Raw genomic sequence first — 23,905 nt, 5'->3', positions numbered from 1 at the left:
CATTATCCTATTGGCCCTCACCCTTTGTTAACTTGATAGATTTGCTGAGTCATTATCACATCAAGTGTTAAAGTGCATGAGGAGTTTCAGTCAGCTCTGAATTGATCAGCCGTTAGCATTTAGCAGGCTCTGGGTGGAGATTGATTGCCAGAATGTGTTAAAAGCATGAATCAATTAGTTCCATTTTTGGGTAATGGCTATAAGAGCTTTACAGTTCTGTCAGATTTGAAATGCTTTTGGCTTTTGACCAATAACATGTTTGTTTTTCCTTCACAGAGTGGACAAAACCTGCTCCAGATCAAGACATATTTGGTAAGTCCTTAAATGCAGTTTACACACATAGTGCTAGTGCTAAACCAATGCATATAATGTAATGCAATGTTAGCGAACAAATTTAAACATATTTAATCAGTGCTTGAAGTGGAAAAATAAAAGTGCCGGTACTCCCGATGCTCATTTCAAAACATGTTCCTGAAGAAGAGAGGGCACAGCGGGCTTCCGTACATGCAACATTTCAAGCACTGTATTTATTGTATGCAATATTTATACAGAAATTCCATAAAAACGTTTAAAAATATTATCCATTGATAAGTCTTTGATGGATCTTGGTATAGGCGCAAAGAGGAAATAATAACTGTGTTTCCATATTGAAATTCAAATTTCAAGTGACGTTTTATTGGACTTTTCCAAGTAGGAATTTGGGAATTCTTATTTTCCAAGTTTAATTGGATGCAGCACAAAACTTTCTTGTGTAGAACAAGATAAATGTACTTGAGAAGCAAAATTACGTATTAAAATGCTTGTTATTAGAGAATATCTATTGAAGTTTTTCTTAATTATTTTTTAAAGGTGCCCTAGAATCAAAAAGTGAACTTTGTAAATGCACTGTATTATAGTCGAGAGCTTGGGGGGCCGCAGCCTGAGTCGGTGCATAGTTAATGATGCCCCAAAATAGGTAGTTAAAAAAAATTAATTAAAAAAAATCTATGGGGTATTTTGAGCTGAAACTTCACAGACACATTCAGGGGACACCTTTTTTTAAAGCAAGTCTTATCTTTTTTGCTGCTCAGTAATTTTTTTTTTCTTGTTTTAAGGATATTATTATATATTATATATAATATATATTTTATAATATATAAAAATATTTTTTATTATAATTTTATTTAATTAGAATTTTTAATTCTAATGAAAGGATTAGTTCACTTTCAAATGAAAATTAGCCCAAGCTTTACCTCAAGCCAACCTAGGTGTATATGACTTTCTTCTTTCTGAAAAAAACACTCTCTGAGATATTTTAATAAATATCCTGATGCATCTGAGCTTTATACTGCCTCTGTATTCAACTTACCAAGAAAGTGTAAAACTCTTGCAGTTCAAAAAGCTTACGCTACACTCTACGCCTTCCCTATTCAACTTACGGAAAAAGTGTAACTGACGTGATGCCAGTTTACACTTTCCTCTTAACTTTAATACGGATGGCAGTCTGGCTTAAGCTCGATATTTTACTTCATAATTTGTGAAATATGGATATTTTTTCACACAAACGCATCGCTTCGCTTCAGAAGGCTTTTATTAACCCCCTGGAGCAGTGTGGAGTACCTTTATGATGGATGGATGTGGATGGAAGCAATTTCTTCAGCTCATACTCGTGGGTTCTGTTTACTGCCATTGTAAAGCTTGGATGCGTCAGGATGTTTATTAATAAATATCTCCAATTGTGTTCATCAGAAAGAAGAAAGTCATATACACCTAGGATGGCTTGAGGGTAAGTAAAGCTTGGGCTAAGTTTCATTTAAAAGTGAACTAATCCTTTAATAAAATTAGTATTATACATATATCATTGTTTTTCTCAGTGTAGTGTACCACAACCCCTTAGGCGATATTGCATTAAATTAAACCTGTGGCTTTCGTTTCATAATATTTTTTCCCGTTGTACACATGGAGTTTGGACACAAGGCACAAAGTTTGTCATCACATTCCATAACCGTAAAGGTCACCTCAAGTACTGTAATCGGTGTGTGAGTGGTTGTGAAGGCAGGTTGGATCTGGTTACCCCACAAATACAAGAAAACTCTGAGATAGCTTTGGCATCAGCCACCCCCACCCTAAACTGCTGGTGGAAAGTTTTACGTCTTCTTGACTGACAGTGTTATTACTACAGAGGGAGCCGGTTATGTGTAAAGCTGGTTTATAATGGCTGTGAAGAGGATGTGTCTGGAGAGAAGAGGGAATGTGAAGGGAGAGGGCGAATGGCGGAATATAATTATGCCGGGACCTGGGTTTCACTCCGCGTGTATCATCCCAAATGAGCGCTGCAGTGCATACTAATGCGACGAGAGACCCAAGCGAAACAGTGCACATGAAAAACTATCTTTATTTTAGCTATCTTTATACTATTCTTTTTATCCCTTTTTTCTACAGTTATTTTCTCTCCTTTTTCTTCCTTAATATCCCCATCTCTCTGACTTCCTCTTTTTCACTTTCACAATCTCGGGCAATAAGTCTTTGAATAGCTCACTTTAGTTGCATAAAACATGAAGTAACACATTAAGTACCATTATCCTGTGGTTTAATTTCAGATAAATATCCAAATTCAGTTGTACATGTATTAGAAGACACTAGATTAAATACAGTGTTTTCTAAACATTTGCTTCATTTGATGATGGAAAATATCCATTATCTCTTCATGAAGCTATTGGTTGATTTTGTGAGTGTTATTTGGTTAACTAGGCATAGTTATTGATCAGTTTGTGAATGTCAAAATGATCAAATATCACCTGATTAATCTACCTTTTCTTTGGATATATAAAAATATAACACTCTCTTTGCAAAAATCTCCTCAAACACAATACAGTAATGAACAGACTGTAAAAACAGGTTAAAGCGCAGTTATTAATTTCACCGTTTGCCTTTTCAAGGGCTCTTTTGTCGTGCATGTTTGGAATTTCACTGCACTTTGCGTCCGAACACTTCCTCTCATATACGCCCACTGCCGCTGTCAGAGCCTGTGCTGTTTAGAGACACAATGCTTTTATGATTAGACCTATTCAGATCAGTATTACGCATCAGCTTGGTATTCTCTTCTTCATGGCATGAATGTCTCTGCTGTTACAGTTGCCGAGACGTGGCCCGTGTAGGCTTTTCTAGGCTGTTCTTCATCTTGCAGGCCTTGAGAAAATTGTTAAGACGGCTCTCGGATTTATAAGAAACAGGCTGTAAAAGCTGTGCGCTGGATGTTGTGTCGCCGCGTCCTTTCTCACGGGACAAGCAAGTGCTGGGGATGAAAGCTGCCGGGGACAACAGGGACGCTTTTAAGTGATGCTGTTGATGCAGTGCAGGTTGAATACCATGGTGCTTTGATTTGCACCATGGTACTGAATGATTATCATGTTTATATACCATGGTATTTATATGGTACACCAAGGTACTGGTAAAGAATACCATGGTAAATTAATACCGTGCATCATGTACAGTACATGTACAAAATCCTTACCTTCTACCTATATACCTTCTCCTTCCTTATTACCATGGTACATTGTTCAAAAAGCATGGCAATAAGTTGACCTTTATTATTTTATTTTATTTTATTTTATTTTATTTTATTTTATTTTATTTTTTATTTTATTTTATTGCTCATACTAATAGCCCTGCCTATTAAACTTGTTTTAAGTTGACCATTTTATTTTATTTTATTTTATTTTATTGCTCATACTAATAGCCCTGCCTATTAAACTTGTTTTAAGTTGACCTTTATTTTATTTTATTTTATTTTATTTTATTTTATTTTATTTTATTTTATTTTATTTTATTTTATTTTATTATTTTATTTTATTTTATTTTATTTTATTTTATTATTTTGTTTTTAGTTTTATTTTATTTTATTGCTCATACAAATAGCCCTGCCTATTAAACTTGTTTTAAGTTGACCATTATTTTATTTTATTTTATTTTATTTTATTTTATTTTATTTTATTTTATTGCTCATACTAATAGCCCTGCCTATTAAACTTGTTTTAAGTTGACCATTTTATTTTATTTTATTTTATTTTATTTTATTTTATTTTATTTTATTTTATTTTATTTTATTTTATTTTATTTTATTTTATTTTATTTTATTTTATTTTATTTTATTTTATTTTATTTTATTATTTTGTTTTTAGTTTTATTTTATTTTATTTTATTTTATTTTTTTATTGCTCATACTATTATTACTCATACTAATAGTCCTGCCTATTAAACTTGTTTTAAGTTAACCATTTATTTTTATTTTATTTTACTGTGCATAATATTTATTTTAACAAGCCCTGCTTATTAAACTTGTTTTAAGTTTATTTAAGTTTAATGTTTTTATTTAATTTTTTTTATATTACTATTGCTCCTAATATTTATTTTAACAAACCCCTGCCTATTAAACTTTTTTTGTGTTGTTTTGTTTTGTTATAATATTTACTAAACATTTGCTAAATTTGAAAATCAAAATATTTATCGTCCATTGATGAAGCTTTAGTTTATGAAATGGACTACCATTTCTGTTAATCAGTCAAGCAGACATGGTTATTAGTCAATGCAATGTCTCAGAATGGTTAAATATTGTCAGATCACTAATGATAATGCCATAATAACTGTAAGTGGACATTTTGAACCATTTAAGTGGTTTTGGAATAAATAATTGTTCAAATAAGTCTTGTTATTGTAGGATATAGCCAACAGTACTTTGTTTTTTGTTTGTGTATGGACTTTAGTTCACCCAGATTCCGTGAGGACACTGGTCTAGTGAGGACAGCTGTGGACTTTGGGGGACGTTAGCTATGTCTCACAGCGACATAATTTAAGTCATCTAAGTTGACAGGATAAGTATACCCCGAGAGATCTGTGCTTTCGCACAATGTGCTTCAGTGTAAAAGAGATTATTAAAATGCTTTGAAACATGTTTAAGGTGGCATTGAAAAATTGTTCACTGCTACAGTATATGGTGTCGTGGAGCTCTGGAAAACTTATTTCCTCTTACCTGAAGTCTGGAAAGCATGAGAGCTGACTGGAACTTTAGTTGGGGGTGGGGGGGTTTACAATGGAGCAGATTGATTACAATTCAGTTTCTTGCTGTAAAAGTCTGTAAATGTTAGCGGACGTGGGAACTGGTTGGACAGAGATGAGAAAAAACTCTTGGTTGAGAATTAATTATGAACTTTTAGATGGCATAATGGGTTATGTTGGAAACACATGATATTTTTGCTTCCCTTGTTATTACTCTGAATCCTCCATAATCACCATTCTTAATATGCATTTATGAGATATGAAGTCAAAGCATTTAGTATCTGTAAATGACATCTTCACACTGGATTCAGTTTATTGCATGAAGAGCTGTAGGTTTGAGACTGTGTGATTTTGATATAAAAAGGGCAAATGGAATCGGAAGGAAGTGAAACGCAGCTCAACTTGACATCAGGTGCGTGAGCAGAAGTGATTGGGCCGTCAGTATGTTGCTCAGTAGAGTGTTTACCCACCACGCAAAGCACGCAATTGTTCCTCTCCTCCACTTTAATACCAGTTACACAGCGTGAAATAAACATGAATGAACACCTAAAGGCATGTTAAAGGATTAGTTCACTTTCAAATAAAATTTTCCTGATAATTTACTCATCCCCATGTCATCCAAGATGTCCATGTCCTTCTTTCTTCATTCAAAAAGAAATTAAGGTTTTTGATGAAAACATTCCAGGATTTTTCTCCTTATAGTGGACTTCAATTGGCCTCCAAACGGTCGAAGGTCAAAATTACAGTTTCACTGCAGCTTCAAAGGGCTTTAAACGATACCAGACAAGGAATAAGGGTCTTATCTAGCGAAATGATTGGTCATTTTAAAAAAAAATGTAAATGTATATGCTTTATATAAACAAATTATCGCCTTCCAAATGGTTCTGCCAAAACCCCACTTTCATACTCTTCAAAAAGCTTACGCTGTATGTCCTACGCCTTCCCTATTCAACTTACGGAACGAACGCAGCGCCAGTTCCAAGTAGAAGTAAGTAGAGTTCCACTAAAAAAAAAGAAAAGAAAAAAAGGGTGGAATCAGTGGTCAAATCATTCATTTATAAATAATACAAATGCAAAATTTTTGACTCAGTTTTATTTAAAAATATATCCTTTCTTCAACTTTATTTTGGTAGCCATAATATGCCAAATTCCTCTCACTCACATTATGAACTATTCAATGGCATTTAAATGGATAAAGAAAAGTATTTGGTCAAAATATGTCATTGATATATTAATGTAATATTTTATTGTTGCTTTTAACTGAATTTTTCAACAGTAATTAAGCTATTTTAATTTATTATTTTTACTTATTATATATGTAAATTATATGATAATGCATATAAATATATTTTTTGTCTATATATCTATCTGTTTGTCTCTGTCATTTTCAAAAATATCATTATAAAGTAGCAAGTAAAGCCCAGTCTGAGTTAAACTAAAAGGGAGTTTTCTTAAAACTCAAAATATTTTTTCTCCACTCAGGTCTTTTTATTGACTGTTTTAGTGTATTGTTGCCTAGTCTGTTGATAGTTTTCCTTGATGAGTTCTTCTGATGATAATTATTTCTCAGTGTAGCAAAGGATCCAAATTAACAACATTTGCTAGTTGGAATATTTTTAGCCAGAGAGTGATTGAGAGATGGGAGGTTTAAACCTGGGAATGGGAATTTGAAAACAGACCTGATTCCTGTCAGTTTTATTTCGGAAATAATTCCCATGACACCAAAGTCAGCCGAGAGCCTGTATAGTGTCATGCGTCTAAGATCAGACAGTTTGTTTTGAAGAATACAAAGAAAACAGTCAAGATATTGTTCCAAAAACAGGATATATAAATGTATATATATATATAAATTTGCCAATTCATTAGTTAATTATTCAATCAAACACACTTTGTATGGGATTATTGTGTTTGTGTGTACATTTTTTGAAGAAAATGCCATGCAAATTTTGCCTCCACAGTTCTGATTTGTTTTTAGCATGTTACTAGCATGTTCTGGGTGGTTGCTAGGATGTTTCTATGTGGTTGTTTACTGACCTAAGTTAAAAGAACCCACCAACAAATCTCTAGATACTAGCTTGGATCTATTTTTGATTGACTATGATCGGATACTTCCCATGACATGACAAAAGGAAAACAACACCCATCTCTTTCATTTCCGTGGTCAGTTATCCTAGCCCTGACACTGGTTTTGTTTGTTTACCCGAAACCTGTCCCAGACCCTCCTGCTGTGGGCAGAGTAAGAACCATTTATGTATAGAGAATACTTGAAAACAGGTTTGACTTCTTCACTTCCCCAAGAGCTGGTAGTGAAACTTCAACAGTCTTCTGACACAGAGAACTCAACGATCAGGTGGACGTCTCAGATCTGAGTCTCTGTCTACTGTTCACAGAAAAGCTTTAGAGAGAAAAGGCCTGGTCCATTTGCTGCTGTTCATCTGCTGAGAAACATGTTGGGGAACTCAAGACATGGGAATTACAGAAGGTTGAGCTTTTCTGAGGCTGTTCTACTTAAAGTGCACCACCTTTGGTAAGATACAAAGTTGTGTGCAAGAACTTTAAATATTGTTGGGTGATTGTCATCCTAAAGGAAAGTTTTACTGCTCGAGATATTGATTTTTCATAGTGTAGAAGACCTAATGGAGTTCTCAATTATGTTTCAGTTAACTTTCTAATCTGAGCACAGTAATATAGTTGAGATTTCCTCTCATTAGACATTTTAGAGAGTATTCAGAGTTTGATCTCTTTCCATTAGTTAAATCAGAAGTAATTACAAAGTGGTTAGATGAAGTATAATGAACTAGACACTAAGTTGCAATATTGATAGATGTGGGTCGATTTGGCTTCCCAGCATGCACCGCACAATGAATAAATAATGAAGGTACTGTTTGTTTTATTGTTTGCTGCTTTTATTTATGCTCTTTCTGAGCTACTTGTCATGTAACAAGACAAGTGAAAAGTGTGTATGCTGTGAAGAGGATTTTCAACATTTAGTGTTAAAAGGTTTATGTTATTTTATTGCGATCTTAAAAAAAAATCAAGATCGAAAGTTCACACATTGAACAACACACATTGGTGTGTGTTTCCTATTTCTAGAAGTCTTGTTGTATAGTGGGAAACCATATTGGTGGTGAAAAAAAAATAGTGTTTAATTTTGTGAGATTTTACCACCCTGTTATAAACTGAGGACTGATGGGAACTCTGTGGTGACAGTGGCTCTCTGAAGGATGTTCCCATCTTGAGATAGTCCTTCGGCTCAGTTTGCCTGCAGCTGTGGGAATGTTTTGGGATTGGCAGCAAGTTCGTTTGAGGTTGTTTAGAGGGCTGAGTGGGCTAATTGTAGACTTGACGGATAACATCCTTTTAAAACTACATAAGAGGCTTGAATTACACAAACACGTCTGGTTTACTATCCTCGTGGGGTCTCTCCATAGACGTAATAGTTTTTATACAGTACAAACCATATATTCTATCCCCTTACACTAACCCTACCCCTTTCTGCATTTTTACATGTTCAAAAACTCATTCTGTATGTGTGATTTATAAGCTAAGTCCCCACCATGATGTACTTGTACACACACACACAGAATGTACAAAACAAGTTAAGCAGTATTGAAAGCATCTGTGACATGCTGTCAGTTACCAAAGAAAATAATCATACTTGTCAAAAGTTGAATTTGTAGTACAGTGCTTACAATGGTAATCGGTAGGACAAGGCATTTTAAAGGTGCCCAAGAACGTTCTTTCACAAGATGTAATATAAGTCTAAGGTGTCTCCTGAATGTGTCTGTTAAGTTTCAGCTCAAAATACCCCATAGATTTTTTTAAATTAATTTTTTTAACTGCCTATTTTGGGGCATCATTAACAATGCACTGATTTACACTCGGCGCCGCCCCCTTAAATCGCGTGCTCCCTGCCACACCAGCTGTCGACTGTATTACAGCGCATTTACAAAGTTCACACAGCTAATATAACCCTCAAATGGATCTTTACAAGATGTTCGTCATGCACGCTGTATGCATGCTTCGAATTATGTGAGTAAAGTATTTATTTGGATGTTAAAGTTTTATTCTGAGTGAATTTGAGGCTGTCCTCCGTGGCTAACGGCTATTGCTACACTGTTGGAGAGATTTATAAAGAATGAAGTTGTGTTTATGCATTATACAGACTGCAAATGTTTAAAAAATGAAAATAGCGACGGCTCTTGTCTCTGTGAATACAGTAAGAAACGATGGTAACTTTAACCTCATTTAACAGTACATTAGCAACATGCTAACGAAACTTTTAGAAAGACAATTTACAAACATCAGTAAAAATATCATGCTATCATGGATTATGTCAGTTATTATTGCTCCATCTGCCATTTTTCGCTGTTGTTCTTGCTTACCTAGTCTGATGATTCGGCTGTGTGCAGCTCCAGACGTTAACTGGCTGCCCTTGTCTAATGCCTTTTATAATGTTGGGAACATCATGGGTTGGCATTATGCAAATATTGGGGGCGTACACCCCGACTGTTACGTAACAGTCGGTGTTATGTTGAGATTCACCTGTTCTTCGGAGGTCGTTTAAACAAATGAGATTTATATAAGAAGGAGGAAACAATGGAGTTTGAGACTCACTGTATGTCTTTTCCATGTACTGAACTCTTGTTATTTAACTATGCCAAGGTAAATTCAATTTTTGAATCAAGGACACCTTTAAAAGCAAACATGTGCAGCTAATATTTCTTTCTTTTAAGTGTATGAATTCCTTTTACTTTACTTTTGAACAGATTCTGAGAACTGATTCTACAGATTCGTTTCAAAACAAGTATTTGTTCATTAACCTTTTAAGTATAGCACACAAGTTGTATGTAATTTAATGACACTTACGATGCTTTTGCAAAGCTTGAAAGCCTCAAAGCCTCTGCGTTCTGCGACTGTCATGACGTCCACGGACGTGCAGCTAAATATTTGTCCGCGTGGACTGTGTGTGTACAACAGCGCATGCCACTAGGTGGCAGTACACAGTTGTGATGTATTGTGCAGTAGTTGAAAAAGAGTGTGGAAAGATACAAAACAACAGGTTGTTCCAAGAACAGTAAACAAAGCAGTTTTTGTTCTTGTTCTAAACTTTGCATCCAATGGCGCTGTGGTGAGTCCCCCAGGAATCGGGCTTCTTTTAGGACCCTGAGTGATCCCATTGGTTCAACGGACTTTTAATGGGTATTTTTAGTGCCTGATTATAATTCCAGCAAAATTGTAAAGGAGACCCAATTCCTGGGGGGGACCTGATTTCTCACGACAGCGGATCCGTTACTTTTCTTCTTCTATCCTTCCGAGCGAATGTCCTGTAAATGACACGACTCAGTGCTGCCCTCCGATGTCTTGTAGAGTATAGAAAAGCAAAGTATACGCTTGAGTATTCTTTAAAAGCTGTGCGGACGAGATGGAGATGCGAGATGGAGCGTAACACGGAAAATGAAGTTTATCTGGGCAATCAGGGTAACTGCATGGAAAAGAGTTTTTTTTGTGTTCCACAAAAGAAAGAACGTTTTATGAGTTTGGAATGACATAAAGGTAGAGTAAATACATTTTCAGTTTTGGGTGTACTATTCCTTTAGCCGAAAGCAGCACTTTCATCAGCAGAATGAATGAATGCCGGTGGGAAAAGAGAAATATTGCCATGAGAAAGAAAGATCGGAAAAATGTCAAAACAGGTCCGATGAAGAGATGCAGAAACCTCAAACTGGTTTGAAAGCAATAGATTGTGTGCTGATAGCTCAAAAAAAGGCGAGAGAGGAGAGGAGTGAGTCATGAAATGGTGAGAGAAGCCAGGGGGAGGGAAAGAAACAGAAAGATTTGGGAGGGCGAGAGAGAGAGAGAGAGAGAGAGGGAGGGAACGATAGGAAAGCGAGAGCTCTGTCCATCACCTGCCCATTTAGTTTGGAGCTGCAGAACAGATTGCTCAGCGCTGATTTGTCGTCTGTGCATGCATACAAGTAAGTAACGTGTCTCTCTCTTTCTCACTCCATCATAAGATCGCCTGTCTTCTGCTAATGTGGAGCTCAGGTGGTCGTAGTGGGAGGCAGTCAGCTGAGGTGTCAGACTGTTTTAGTGGAGCAGGTTGAGATGAAGATGAGTGAGCCGTGTGTGGGCTTGTTTTGGGGGCATGTTGTTGTTTTTGATAGTGATGCACCAACACCATTTTTTTGGTGAATGTGTACTGATTTCTTGTAAATGTTTTTTAAAGATACTTGTAATTTAGATTTAAGTGTGTTTAATATGTTTTGAACAGCTGATAACCAAATGAAAAATGAAAATATATTATTTGCCTTATGATATCTGAACATTTTAACCAGAGTACATGAGCATTGGATATACTGTTAGGAATATCATTGGCATCTTTAATTTTTGCAGGTGTTTTAGTAAATCATCTAGCTTTCCACATAGATGACACTTACCCTAAGTGACGATTTCAGGATTGGGTTTTATTTGTGCTCTGTGCATTTTTATGAATTGAAGAGAAAAGAAAGTTCAGCATTTCTTCAGGTCATCTAATTATCTGTATTATGTTTAGCCATGATTTTCTCTTAATGTACACTCTGTTCTGTAGTTCTTTGCTAGTGTCAGATAGCTTATTGCTAATTCATGGAAACACAGTCAAATTCATTTGTATTAGCAGGTGCACCTGACAGACCCAGGGAGCAGCGCTGCTTTGCATTTTCTGTGTAAATCCTGTAACTCTTTCTGCCTCCAGGTTTTCCTGTGCCTTTCCTACCCCTTGCCCAGTGTAGGTCTTAAAGGGATCATATTGTACTTTTTAAATAATTTTAGTTTGTGTATCAGTGTTCTTGTTGCTCAGTTGGTAGAGCATAGCGCTGTCAATGTGTTAAGGTCATAGGTTTGATTTTTAAAGATCACACAATGTAATAAAGTATACTTTGAATGCTCTTTAAATCATATGAAAGTGTCTGCCAAATACATAAACATCATATTAAACAGACAAAACTTTTAATTTACCATTCAAAGGTTTGGGGTCGTTAGGATTTTTGAAAGTTTTTGAAAGAAGTCTCTTATGTTCATCTATGCTGCATTTATTATTTGATCAAAAATACAGTAAAACAGTAATATTGTGAAATATTATTATAAAATAAAATAGTGGTTTCTATTTTAATATATATACTTTTAAATGTAATTATGTAAATGTAAATTAATGTATTTATCATGGCAAAGCTAAATTTTCAGCAACTATTTCTCCAGTCTTCAGTGTCACATGATCCTTCTTTTCTTTTTCTTTTTTCTTTTTTTTGCTGCTGTACATTTAACTCTTTCCCTGCCAGCATTTTTTAAAAAAAGTTGCCAGCCACCATCAGTGTTTTTATCATTTTTACAATTTCATAGCCCCCAGAATATTTTGTTGTATGAATATCTGAACATGCAAAAGATCAAAAGAAAGAACATACTCTCTGCTTAAAAAAATAAATAAAAAATGATATCTTCATGCAGTCTTTTTTATCAACACTTGAATGTGAGTAAGTTTCATTAAAAAAAGCAACATTTTGAAAATCATGTTTTTGTCTAAGATTACGTCTGGATCAGATTCCGTGGAGCAGATGGAGCAGATCAAGTCCATTAACACCCCCAAAGTTTGCACAGTCCTAACCACTTCCTGTGTCCACATTTAATTTGGTAACATTTTGATTTATATGCCGTTTATTGTTGACGATCACATTATTTTCCATATGTATCTGCTTGCATATGAGATCACTCGTTTCTGCTTCTTCTTTGCCTGTGTTTTGACCTGGAGATACTGTACTCATTCAGAAGATGTATGTTAGCGCCCCCTAGCATATTACAGTGAAAACATGGAAAGCCGTAAACATTTCTTCAATGGCGGGGAAGCGTTTCCTCATAAAATACGAGATAACTCGTCAGTGGCGAGGAAAGAATTAAGACTGCACTCTGCTATGATTTGCTAACCTCTTCAAATGTGAAATGGGTTGCAGATTTACTATAAGGTGCAGAGACGTTTTTTGAAAGGTTATGCAGAGCTGTAGGTGCTACACACAGACAGGAACAGCGCAATTTAAGTAAATGTTTGTGAAATGAATCAGGAAATGCAAGATTAATTACATTTATACATTAAATAGTTTTAGAGCCTTTTGATGTAATGTTTATCTTAAAAAATGCAAATGCCCACACCCACTGTCTCTATGGGAATGTCACTGGCATTGTGCGTGTGTTGTATCAGCCTCTTGTGCCACATCTCAGTCAAGTCGGCTTATGTGCTGTGACAAATCAACAGCTTGTACCGCTGTCAAAACTCCCCGACGACTTCAGGGGCTTTTCAGCACATAACCTGCCATCAGGCTAATGAAGTGAGTCAGCCCTGGCGATCCTCAAGAGGTAAAGATCTAACAAAACACTGCTGCGCCTTTGGTGACAAGACATGACGTTGTTGGCATCTGACATCCCTTTCAAGATGTGTCTCAGCCACTTTCAAACTGAAATGCCTTTTTGTCCTGCTGTCTAAGGTGACCTCAGTTTCATTTGGTTTTTAACAGTATGCAAATTGTCACTTTTCTGTGGAACATAAACAGATGCTACAAAACTCTGTTTTTGAAAAAAAAAAAAAAAAAAAACCCTGCCCACTCTGACTCTTGGGAATTGTGTAAAGTCAGCCAATAACATTGAGGTTTGCCGTTTTGAGAATCTCTTGCCAATATTGCATGCAATATCCATCAGACAGTGTGTGCTTGCCATCTGAAGGTTTATTCACACCAACAGTGAATAAATCGCTGAAGGTTGCCCTCCAGAGGTTACTAGAGGTCATCTCTCATTAAATGCTTTTTAGTACTTTCAAGCTGGATAATTTATTCCAGGTATGTTAGACTAAATCTCTATCACATTCATTCAAACTCTATCATTGGTCCTGTTTTCACATTAAAGGATTAGTTCACTTCAGAATTCAAATTTCCTGATAATTTATGATTTACTCATCCTCATGTCATTCAAGATGTTTATGTCTTTCTTAAGGGATTTTGATGAAAACATTACAGGATTTTTCTCCATATGGTGGACTTCACCGGCTACCAACAGGTTGAAGGTCCAAATTGCAGTTTCAATGCAGCTTCAAAGGGCTCTACACAATCCCAGACGAAGAATAGGTGTCTTAGCTAGAGAATAAATCTGTCATTTTCAAAAAAAAAAAAAAAAAAAACCTTTTTAACCACAAATGCTCGTCTTGCACTGCTCTGCGATGCGCCACGCATTACGTATAGGGCAAAAAACTCCATCTTATTTTCTCCTACAACTTCAAAGTCATCATTGTTTTACCCTCTTTTTTTTAGTAAAGGCAGTTTGACTTAGTCTTTGCATGTTTGCTTTGTAGACACTGGATCAGTACTTCCGCCTACGTCACACGTGACCTTTCCAACGTGATTACGTAACATCGCAGAGCTAGTGCAATATGAGCATTTGTGGTTAAAAAGTATATAAATTTTCATTGATTTTTAAAAAAATGACAGATCGTTTTGCTAGATAAGACCCCTATTCCTCGTCTGGGATCATGTAGAGTGCTTTGAAGGTGCATTGAAACTGCACTTTGAACCTTCAAACCGTTGGTAGCTGTTAAAGTCCACTACATGGAGAAAGTCCTGAAATGTTTTCCTCAAAAACCTCAAAAACCTTAATTCTTCAGTTCTTCAGTCTTTTCGACTGAAGAAAGAAAGACATAAACATCTTGGATGACATGGGGGTGAGTAAATTATCAGGAAAATTGAACTCTGAAGTGAACTAATCCTTTAATTGCTTTTTAATACTTTCAAGCTAAATAGTTTATTCTAGGTATGTTAGACCAAAACTCTTTTCACATTCATTCAAACTCTATCATTGGTCCTGTTTGCCCATTAAACTGTAGGACTACCTCAAGCAAAATTCATTGTAATAATAAAATAATCATCTGGCTTCATCATCATCTCGTAAAACAAAGCAGTAAAACCGATACGTGCCTTCAGACAGACATTCGTATTTGTCCAGACTGGCATGGAGGAACAGATTGTGTGCCAAGTGGCAGGGGAGTTTTAATTGATTTAGGATCGGCTGTTAAAGCTACGTGAGCTGAGAGCGTTCGATGCGATGTGAAATTATGTGTTTGAACTGAGCCACAGGCCAATGGAGGGAGAGAGCAAAAACCGAGAGCTTGATTTTACTCCATGCGGTGTGTGATTGAGCCGTACTGCAGTCTGCATTCACACACACATGCACACCTGTGTCTATTTTGGATACTGATATTGCATACTAACTAATCAATTCCTTCTCAGCTGGAGCAGTTGATGATACAGAACATTTCTAATTTGATCTTCAGGTGACGAAATGTGAATGAGAATGCCTTGAGTTGGTTTAGTTCTGAGAATTTTTGTTTGTCCACAGGAAACAAGATGGCCGAATCCCACGAATATCTGATCCGTTAGAACGTCCTGGTCTGGTCAAGTCCTTTCCGCCATCACCTGCTCCGACTCTTCTAAAGGTTTGGCAGAAGTTAACATTACACTCCTCTTTCCTCTAATCCAGTTATATTCCAGCATGGCCTTAGATTCAGTCGGAGAAGTGGTAGGAATATCAAACAGCTGCCTTCATTCATTTATTTCTTTCTTTTCCTTTTTCTGTTGACAAACAGCTATTACAAATAGATGAGCTGCTTCTTTTTGTGTGTCTGCATACTACATATATCTTACTTTCTTTTTTTATTTTGAATCATTCTGTTTTCTATGGAAGACTTGATTATTGGAGTGCCACTGAAAAATAATAGTACAAATTATAACAAATTATTCACAATGCAAAAATGCTATTCTTACTTAGATTTTTTTTTTGCCTTGTTTCCAGTCCAAATATCTAAATTCTTAAATCATTTTTCTAGACAAGTAAAAATGGTCTTGTTTTCAGAAAAAAAAGTCAAAATTAAGTGAGTTTTTTACGGAGCCCCTAAAGGGACCTTTGCAAAAATAAAAAAATGACAGAGTTTCGCGTGCTCACGAGAAACTTTTGCGTTACAATTTCCGGTTTGTGTATACTATAACCTATTTCATTTGTACGTCACTGCCTTTGAAGAAAGCCAGAGTATGGATGCACATGAACTAATAAAGATCATGAAAATTAAAGAGAAAATGAGAGTTGATGCACATGAACTAATACAGCTGTATTTGCTCAAAATCTGGCTTTCTTAGACCAGATCGTCTAGGATGAATCCAGCTAGTTATTCGTTTTAATTAAACATGTGCCTTCCTTTATATCTAAAGTCCTTTGTGTCAATGTCAATGGCTCTGCTCGCAATAAGTGCTGTTAGAACTGAATGAAGAAAATAAGCATTTCTCTGTCACCTGTAAGGATCTGTTAAATCCGACAAAGTGGTTTAATAAAGGGCCTTTTGATCTTGTGAAATATGAAATTTTAGTACGCCTACATTTTACAGTTCCAGTATTTTTACATGGGAAAATATAAATATGTTTTTATTTTCATGAACCATTAAACGTGGCATTATGACAATGCACACTGAGCCCATTTCCCAGCACGATTCTTGGATGCCACAGAATTAAATACGTTAAAATGGACACAAGTCCTTGAAATATGACGCACTTCCCTAACGAAAGCCACATTTTGAGCACTTTTTACTGTATCAGCCTTATTTATTTTTTTAACTTGGCAAAAAGAACAATGCACACAGCTATTCATATCCCGGCCGTCACAGAGAATGCTTTAAAGCAGACATAAGGCCGTGATATAAACTGCCCTACGAAAGCCACATTTCAGCAAATACAGTAGATCGTTATTAATTTATGCACATCCATACTCGCATTTTCTGCATAATTTGAGCAAATAGATCTTTAGTAATTTATGCACATCCATACTTGCATTTTCGCACACGAAAGTTTCTCGTGAGCAGGCGAAACTCTGTAATTTTTTTTATTTTTGCAAAGGTCCCTTTAGGGGCTCCGTAGTTTTTGCTTAAAATAAGCAAAATAATCTGCCAGTGGAGTAAACAAAATAATCTGCCAATGGGGTGAGCAAAATAATCTTATTTCAAACAGAAAACAAGATTAATTTGCTTACCCCATTGGCAGATTATTTTGCTTGTTTTAAGGAAAAACTCGCTTAATTTTGACTTATTTTTTTGTGAAAATAAGACAATAATTTTTACTTTTTTTTTTTTTTTTATCAAATAAATGCAGACTTCGTGAGCAGAAGAGAGAATATCTTACCGACCCCAAACTTTTGAATGATTGTGTAAATAAATCTTTTTTTCAAATTGACAAGTATATTTGGCATACTACAGATAAGTTTATAACTCTTGACTGACTTAATTTGTGTTTTCTTCACATTTTTGTCAGTATCCATAATATGCCAAAGGGGCGTGTCTTTAAAATGCATTGGTTGCTTTCACATAATGAATTCTGCAATGACATTGTTTAGCTTGATTGGCAAATTGATAGAGAAAAGCATGTGAAATTACACATTATATTTATTATTTTATGAATCCATAACTGATTCCTTCATTGTATTTTTAGGCAGCACTCCTAATCCTCCATAGAAATTATTCTTTATCAATTCATGCTTAATCGGGTGAAGTGTGTTACCAGATAATTCTGCGCAGGCACTCAGATTCCCCCTCAAGGACCAACATCCAAGTTTAACTTTAGAAATTATACTTTGTTGAGGAACGGAATGCTAATTTGATCTGGAAAGAAATCCAAGCTCCTCCAGGCATCAAGATCTTCCGATGAACTGCAAATTAAAGCATTTCAATAGCTGTGGCACCTTTAAGTGTGAGCTGAACCGCTGGCAGTCCATTACAGAACTTTTCAGGGAGGCTTTAGATACATTTTTGAGAAGGCTCAGCCTCTCTTGCCTCTTCCGACGGACTCTCAGTGAGCAGAACCTTAAAAGGTACCACTCTTTTGGTCGTTGAATAAGACTTTAGCCAGTTTTATTAGCTGAAGATGAAGCGTTGTTTCTCCAGTGCTTGCTCTTCTCCTGGGACACCTATTCCCCTCATTTAACCCCCAAGTGCTTTTTAATTGAACCAATCTGTGTCTCTGAGCAGCTCTGAGAGCCATTAGCACAAGGGCTTCTGGGAACCAGGAGGATTGAAGTGTTCGTGTTTAGGGATGTCCTAGAATGATTAGCGTCTCAGTCGCATTTTGAGCTGTAGAATAAGATTAGCTCAATCTAGATTGTGCAGTTAAGCATTTATGTATTTCACTAAGTGTCTCATAATGCGAGATGCTTATACAATCAGCTCAGCATCTCTGTAGAGCCACACTGGGCTTATAAAAGGCTGTGAATTTAGATTCTGCATGATCCAAGTGAAAGTGGATTGTAAACAAGTTACCTTATGATGCATTTTTTTTAATTCAGTGTTTATTGCCTGTAGATTATGGACTCATGCATTATGATTTTGTTGTATTCCCTGACTATTAATAGTAAGCAATTTTGTATAATGCAAAAGTAAATTTTTGTTTGTTGAGTCTGCTGATTTGGTACAGATATTACATAGAAAAATATTGTACATGGGTTCTTTTTAATATTTCAGTTGTTACATTTGAGAGCAAACTGAGACTTTATAAATGGCAAATGTTTCATTATATTTGTTTTTGTACTCCTAAAAGCATTAAAGGTGATAGAGAGGATTTTTTCGTCGACTGAGAATCCAAAGACTGTTACTGAGTTTTTGAAATGAGCGCATGCGTAAGAACAGCCCCCCTCCTTCACTGCTCATTTCAAAGGAACGCCTCCCAAAACTCGTGCACGAGTATTGGAAAACGAGTGTTTACCACCGGCATTCGCTGTATCGTGTTCGTGGATTCATTATGTCGGACTCACTGCAGGTAACTCATAATCTGCAGTTGTTACTCCTGTCTCCTGACAAAAACATCGCATGCGGCGCCTGTGGAGTGTGGAAAGTTACTGGAGAGCCCAGCCGCGCTCGTCTCTCACAAGGAACGTCATGGCAGTGATTGACAAGCCAGAGGGCCAATCCGCGTACGTCTCTCACAAGGAACGTCACGGCAGTGATTGACAAGCCAGAGGGCCAATCGTTTACGCGATGATCGCGTAAACGATTGGCTGATGTTTTTTAAGGCCCTACCTCGTGCACAGATGATGTATATTAATATTATTACTTTCAGTGCACCTAATAAATAGTCTTTTATCAGTTAGTAAAGACAGTTTCAAGTAATATTGCAAAAATGTATAAAACAAAACATCCTCTTTAGCACCTTTAAATGGACTAATTTTTCATGTCTGCTGCTTTTCATGTCACAGTTCAAGATGGACGCTAATGTGTGGCATGGGAATGTGTGCATCATTGTCCTGCAGTGTAATTCATCACATGGCTTTTACCACTAATGTGATAGTCTCAAAAAAAGCCTGACCATTGTTGTTGTTGTAAACTAAAACTATTAGAAATAATTTTCATTAATTGAAATAAAATAAAATATAAATATTGGATTTATAAAAACATTAACTTAACAAACTTAAACAAAAAAAACAAATAAAAATTAAAATCACTAAAAGTAAAAATAAATTGAAGCTAAATAGAAATATAAAAAGTGAATAAAAATGATAAAAGCACATAACAAAATTACTAAAAATTAAAATGAAACTATATAATGAAAATATAAAAAGGCTATTTCAAAATAGGGCTGTGCGATTAATCAAAATCGTAATAAAATTGCGATGTGAGCACGCGCGATTTCTAAACCGCAGAAAGCACGATTTTTCTGCCAGCCTCCTCAGTGTGCAATCTGAATGCAGCGTGCCTAAATCTAGCATGAGAACAGAACAGGGGTGTGTTTCCCAAAAGCTGTGTTAGACAACTATCTGTCGTCATCTGCATAGTCATCAACAAGTCACTGTTTACCGAAACAGCTGTTTACAGCCTGAATGCAGAACTTGCATTGCAGATTTTATATATTTTCAGCCAGATGAGCAACTGCCATCGAAATCCAGTTATTATAGTCCTTGTTGGATGCTGTCATCACGTTTGCTGACATGTCTTTGGAGAGAGGTCATGTGGTTGGAGTTCACCAAAGGGCTAAAAATCATTTACAGAACCATTAAATTCCCTGCTTCTCTGATTTTTCTCCTAAGAAAAATACTAGTAATCAACAGTAAACACCTCTAGAGTTTCAGAAGAGATCTCAAAAATGTTGCAAACTGTGCCAAGATTTCTGAGATTTAAAAATGAATTCAAAACATTTCTTGTCGGCCATGCTATCCACATTAATTATACAGCTCTGTACTCTTACTCTATGTCAACTATTGTCTCATTGCTGTCTATTTTTATTTGTCCTACTTAATTTTAAGAGAAACATCTGAGATGAAGTTGATACTTAAATGAAAATAGATCTGAAAAGTTTCTACACTGCAAAAAATGCTGTTCTTACTTAGAATTTTTGTCTTGTTTCCAGTCCAAATATCTAAAAGTTCTTAGATCAAGAAGCATTTTCTTGACAAGTAAAAATTATTTTCTTGTTTTTAGGAAAAATAAGTCAAAATTAAGTGAGTTTTTCCTTAAAACGAGCAAAATAATCTGCCAGTGGGGTAAGTAAAATAATCTTAATCCAAACTGAAAACAAGATTATATATCTTATTTTTGGTTTGATATAAGATTATTATACTTATTTTTAATTTTTACTTGTCAAGAAAATGCTTCTTGATTTAAGAACTTTAAGATATTTTGACTAGAAACGAGACAAAAACTCTAAGTAAGAACAGCATTTTTTGCAGTGTATGAGAAATAACACTTTTTTTCCTTCTGGGATCAGACATTGTATAGAAACCTGTCTCGGAAGAATGAAATTCTGGGTTTCCCAGACTGATTCCTTCCTAAATTTGTAAACACCTGGATTCTGCGAATGATGATCCTGGATGCATTAGACTCCCCTGAATCCCAGAGCAATAATAGTGTTCTGACAGGATGGTTTTACCACAGCAACACCATGTAACTCTTGAATGTAAAAGATATTAGAAAACACAGAAGTTAATTTTGAACAAGGCTTCTACTCAGCTTTGGTTGCACATTATTCACTTTTATAGCCATTTCCGAAGAACTTCTGTCATTTTTTGCCGTACTACATTCTCACATTAAGGTTTTTAAACTGCCTGCCTGCCCACGACACTCATGCTGTTGTTGTATTTTTATAATACTCTATTGGCAGATGCATTATAGTTGTGCAAATGTGTCATCAGGAAATGATGTCTCTCAGGAACTGTGACATTATGTCATCATTATGACATGCCATTGTACATTTTTAGTCTGATTTTAGCAGTATTTCTGACAAACACACTGTAATGCAATGGGAAATTATTTATTTATATATTACATTAGATATTTGGGGAATTAAGAATGAGAAGCTTGCGTATTACAGCAAAAGCATTGCAATCAAACACACATTACCTCACCTGTTTCTGCTATTGCACTAACATCTTGAGGTCATCCAAATGTCATGAGTTTTCACTCACTTTAGAAAGCATGCAAACCTTCACAAGCTAGTCATTGTTTTGTTTTTTGTTTTCAAAGTATTGAAAAGAAAAGTTTGGCATTTTGATAATTGCTGATTTCTGCTTTTTGGACAAACACTTTACATTAATTGTGCAATTTATTATAAGATACAAAAAAAAAAAAAAATCCTTTGGCTTGTAAATCTGTGGGGGCATGTGTGGTCTGAATGGGAATGACGCTTCTGTGCTCACAGCCTCACACACACATCCACATGTCGGTTACCAGTGATTTCCTTCATTAGAGGCTGTTTCGTATAGCGCGCTTGACTGAAATAAGGGAAGTTGTAGCTGATTGAGGAAGCTATCTGTCTTTTTCTTGCCTTTCCAGCTGCTTTTCTCATAAGCAGAACATATAAAGATTGAGAGAAGAGTGTTTCATTGCAGGACACAGTTGTGTTTCTTATTTAATTGACTTCATGATGGCTAAGAGTATGTACAGGTTTCGCAGTCCAGCGCTCACTGCCATGCACCACCGCAGACGGTTCAGTGATGTAAGTAGACTTAATCTATAAATGTGTGCGAGAAAAAAATCAATCATAGTGAAATGTGTAAGTTTGTGTGTGTGTGTGTGTGTGTGTGTGCTTACATAAAAAGACCAAGGGTAAGAGTGTAGACATGTAATAGGGTAAATGTGTGATTCTGTTCCTTTTTACTGTAATGTGTGCTGTTTTACTTTTAATTTCGTTTTTAATTCTCATTATTGTCAATAATGACTTTTTCTTCATATACTGTAATTCAGTAATGAGAATCATGTTGTCTGGACGTGATTTAACAGAAATTATCATTATGTATAAATACTTCACAATTTAAATAATATATTATTGTTGAATTCACAAGCGTCGTATTGAGGAGAAATTGTCATGAAAATGTCAGTTTAGATGTCAGTTATTGACCTCTTGATAGCAAAATGAAAAGATAATAGTACATTTGTATTACGATTGTTTTTTATATCATATGCATGTTCTGTATCTGATAAGCGTTTCTCAGTCGCACGTGCTTGCATAGTACAGAGTGTACTGTCTAAGATTGTGATGAAATAATGTTATCGAGTGTCTTTGTTGAGAAAGAGTTCTCACTCTTACTGTATGTTGAGAAATGTCATATACACTGCTTTTGCATTATACTTTCCAAAGGCGTAACATAAGTGATGTATTTTATATTCATGAAACCATACAGTGCATTATGAGGCATAATTAATGTATTATAAATACTTTTACAATACATTAATTATTTTGTACACTCAATGTATGAATTTTTTGTCCCATACCAAGTCTACATGAAAATCAATCATAATAATATGAGTTGATGCATTTTTAAAACCATAATAATTTAAAAAAAAATAATAGTGAAGCAAACTATTTTTGATAGTAATTGTGATTTTTTTTTTTTTTTTTTTTTTTTTTTAAATTGCTTGTTTTAGGAGATCCACAGGCCTAAAAGTGTCCATAGTTAAAGAAACACACAGCTTAATATAAAAACAAAAGAAATAAATTGTAAGTCACCACAAATATGTGTGTGTGTGTGTGTGTGCTTGTTTTTGTGACAAATCAGGACACAAATTTGTATAATGACATGGGTATGACATAGTTATTACAAGGAGAGGGTCACTCATGAGGACATTACCCCATGTCCCCATTTTTCAAAAGGCTTATAAATCATACAGAATGAGTTTTTTTTTTAAGAAAGTAAAAATGTGCACACATTCCTGTGTTGGGTAGGTTTAGGAGTAGGGTTGGTGTAGGGCGATAGACAGTATAAAAACCATTACGCCTATGGAATGTCCCCACAATTCACAAAAACAAACCTGTGTGTGTGTGTGTGTGTTTTTGATGAATCAGCAAGTGAGAGAAAACAAGTTCTAGTTTCAATACAGCATTTTGTTACACTGAAGTCATTTAAGGTACTCTGAACTGTGTGTAATTTTACAATGTGTTTTCTTGTTGATAAAAATCAGTCCCTGATAAGGATTTTGCAGAGTTCTACCTGACTCTGCTGTCCTATCAGAATTAAACATTAAAAATGGTACTGCGTTCTGACAAACTAGATTTTTAAAAATCTTTTCAATAGTGTTTGCCTGTGCAAAATTTGCTGCTAGGTTGCCAGGAAGTTGCATTGTGGTTGCTAGGGCATTGCTAGATGGTTGCAGGGGTTTTCTGAGTGGTTGCTAGGTGGTTACTTACTTTTTTTTCACCTATCAACGATGATCGTAAATCTAATCACTTAGTGCAGGATGAGTTGTGTTTAATATTTCGATTTAGGGATTTGTTCAAATCCTAACTCCAAGTGTGAGCATCAGTTATAGTGATGCTAATAATCAGGCAGGGAATTCTGA

The 23,905-nt window shown here is 35.5% G+C and overlaps 1 protein-coding gene across 9 annotated transcripts in view; it reads left to right on the top strand.

Annotated features, from left to right (window-relative positions):
* rap1gapb (RAP1 GTPase activating protein b) overlaps positions 1–23,905 on the top strand; it is a 94,360-nt gene that overhangs the window by 47,657 nt on the left and 22,798 nt on the right. For 5 of the 9 annotated variants that reach the window (XR_007186085.1, XM_048198969.1, XM_048198968.1 and 2 more), the window contains exons 2-3: positions 277–312; positions 15,445–15,541. Coding sequence is in view for 6 of the 9 variants with exons in the window: in XM_048198968.1 (XP_048054925.1) it covers positions 277–312; positions 15,445–15,541 (133 nt within the window). In the remaining 3 variants the exon portion in view is untranslated. Of the gene's footprint in view, positions 1–276; positions 313–7,408; positions 7,562–10,902; positions 11,013–15,444; positions 15,542–21,740; positions 22,065–23,905 lie in introns of those variants that run through there. The other 4 variants (XM_048198963.1, XM_048198970.1, XM_048198967.1 and 1 more) reach the window with 4 other exon arrangements.

This window comes from Megalobrama amblycephala, linkage group LG8 (genome assembly GCF_018812025.1).
Source record: "Megalobrama amblycephala isolate DHTTF-2021 linkage group LG8, ASM1881202v1, whole genome shotgun sequence".
NCBI lineage: Eukaryota > Metazoa > Chordata > Actinopteri > Cypriniformes > Xenocyprididae > Megalobrama > Megalobrama amblycephala.
The sequence above is the reverse complement of the archived record's forward strand: the minus strand, read 5'-3'. Positions and strand labels throughout refer to the sequence as shown.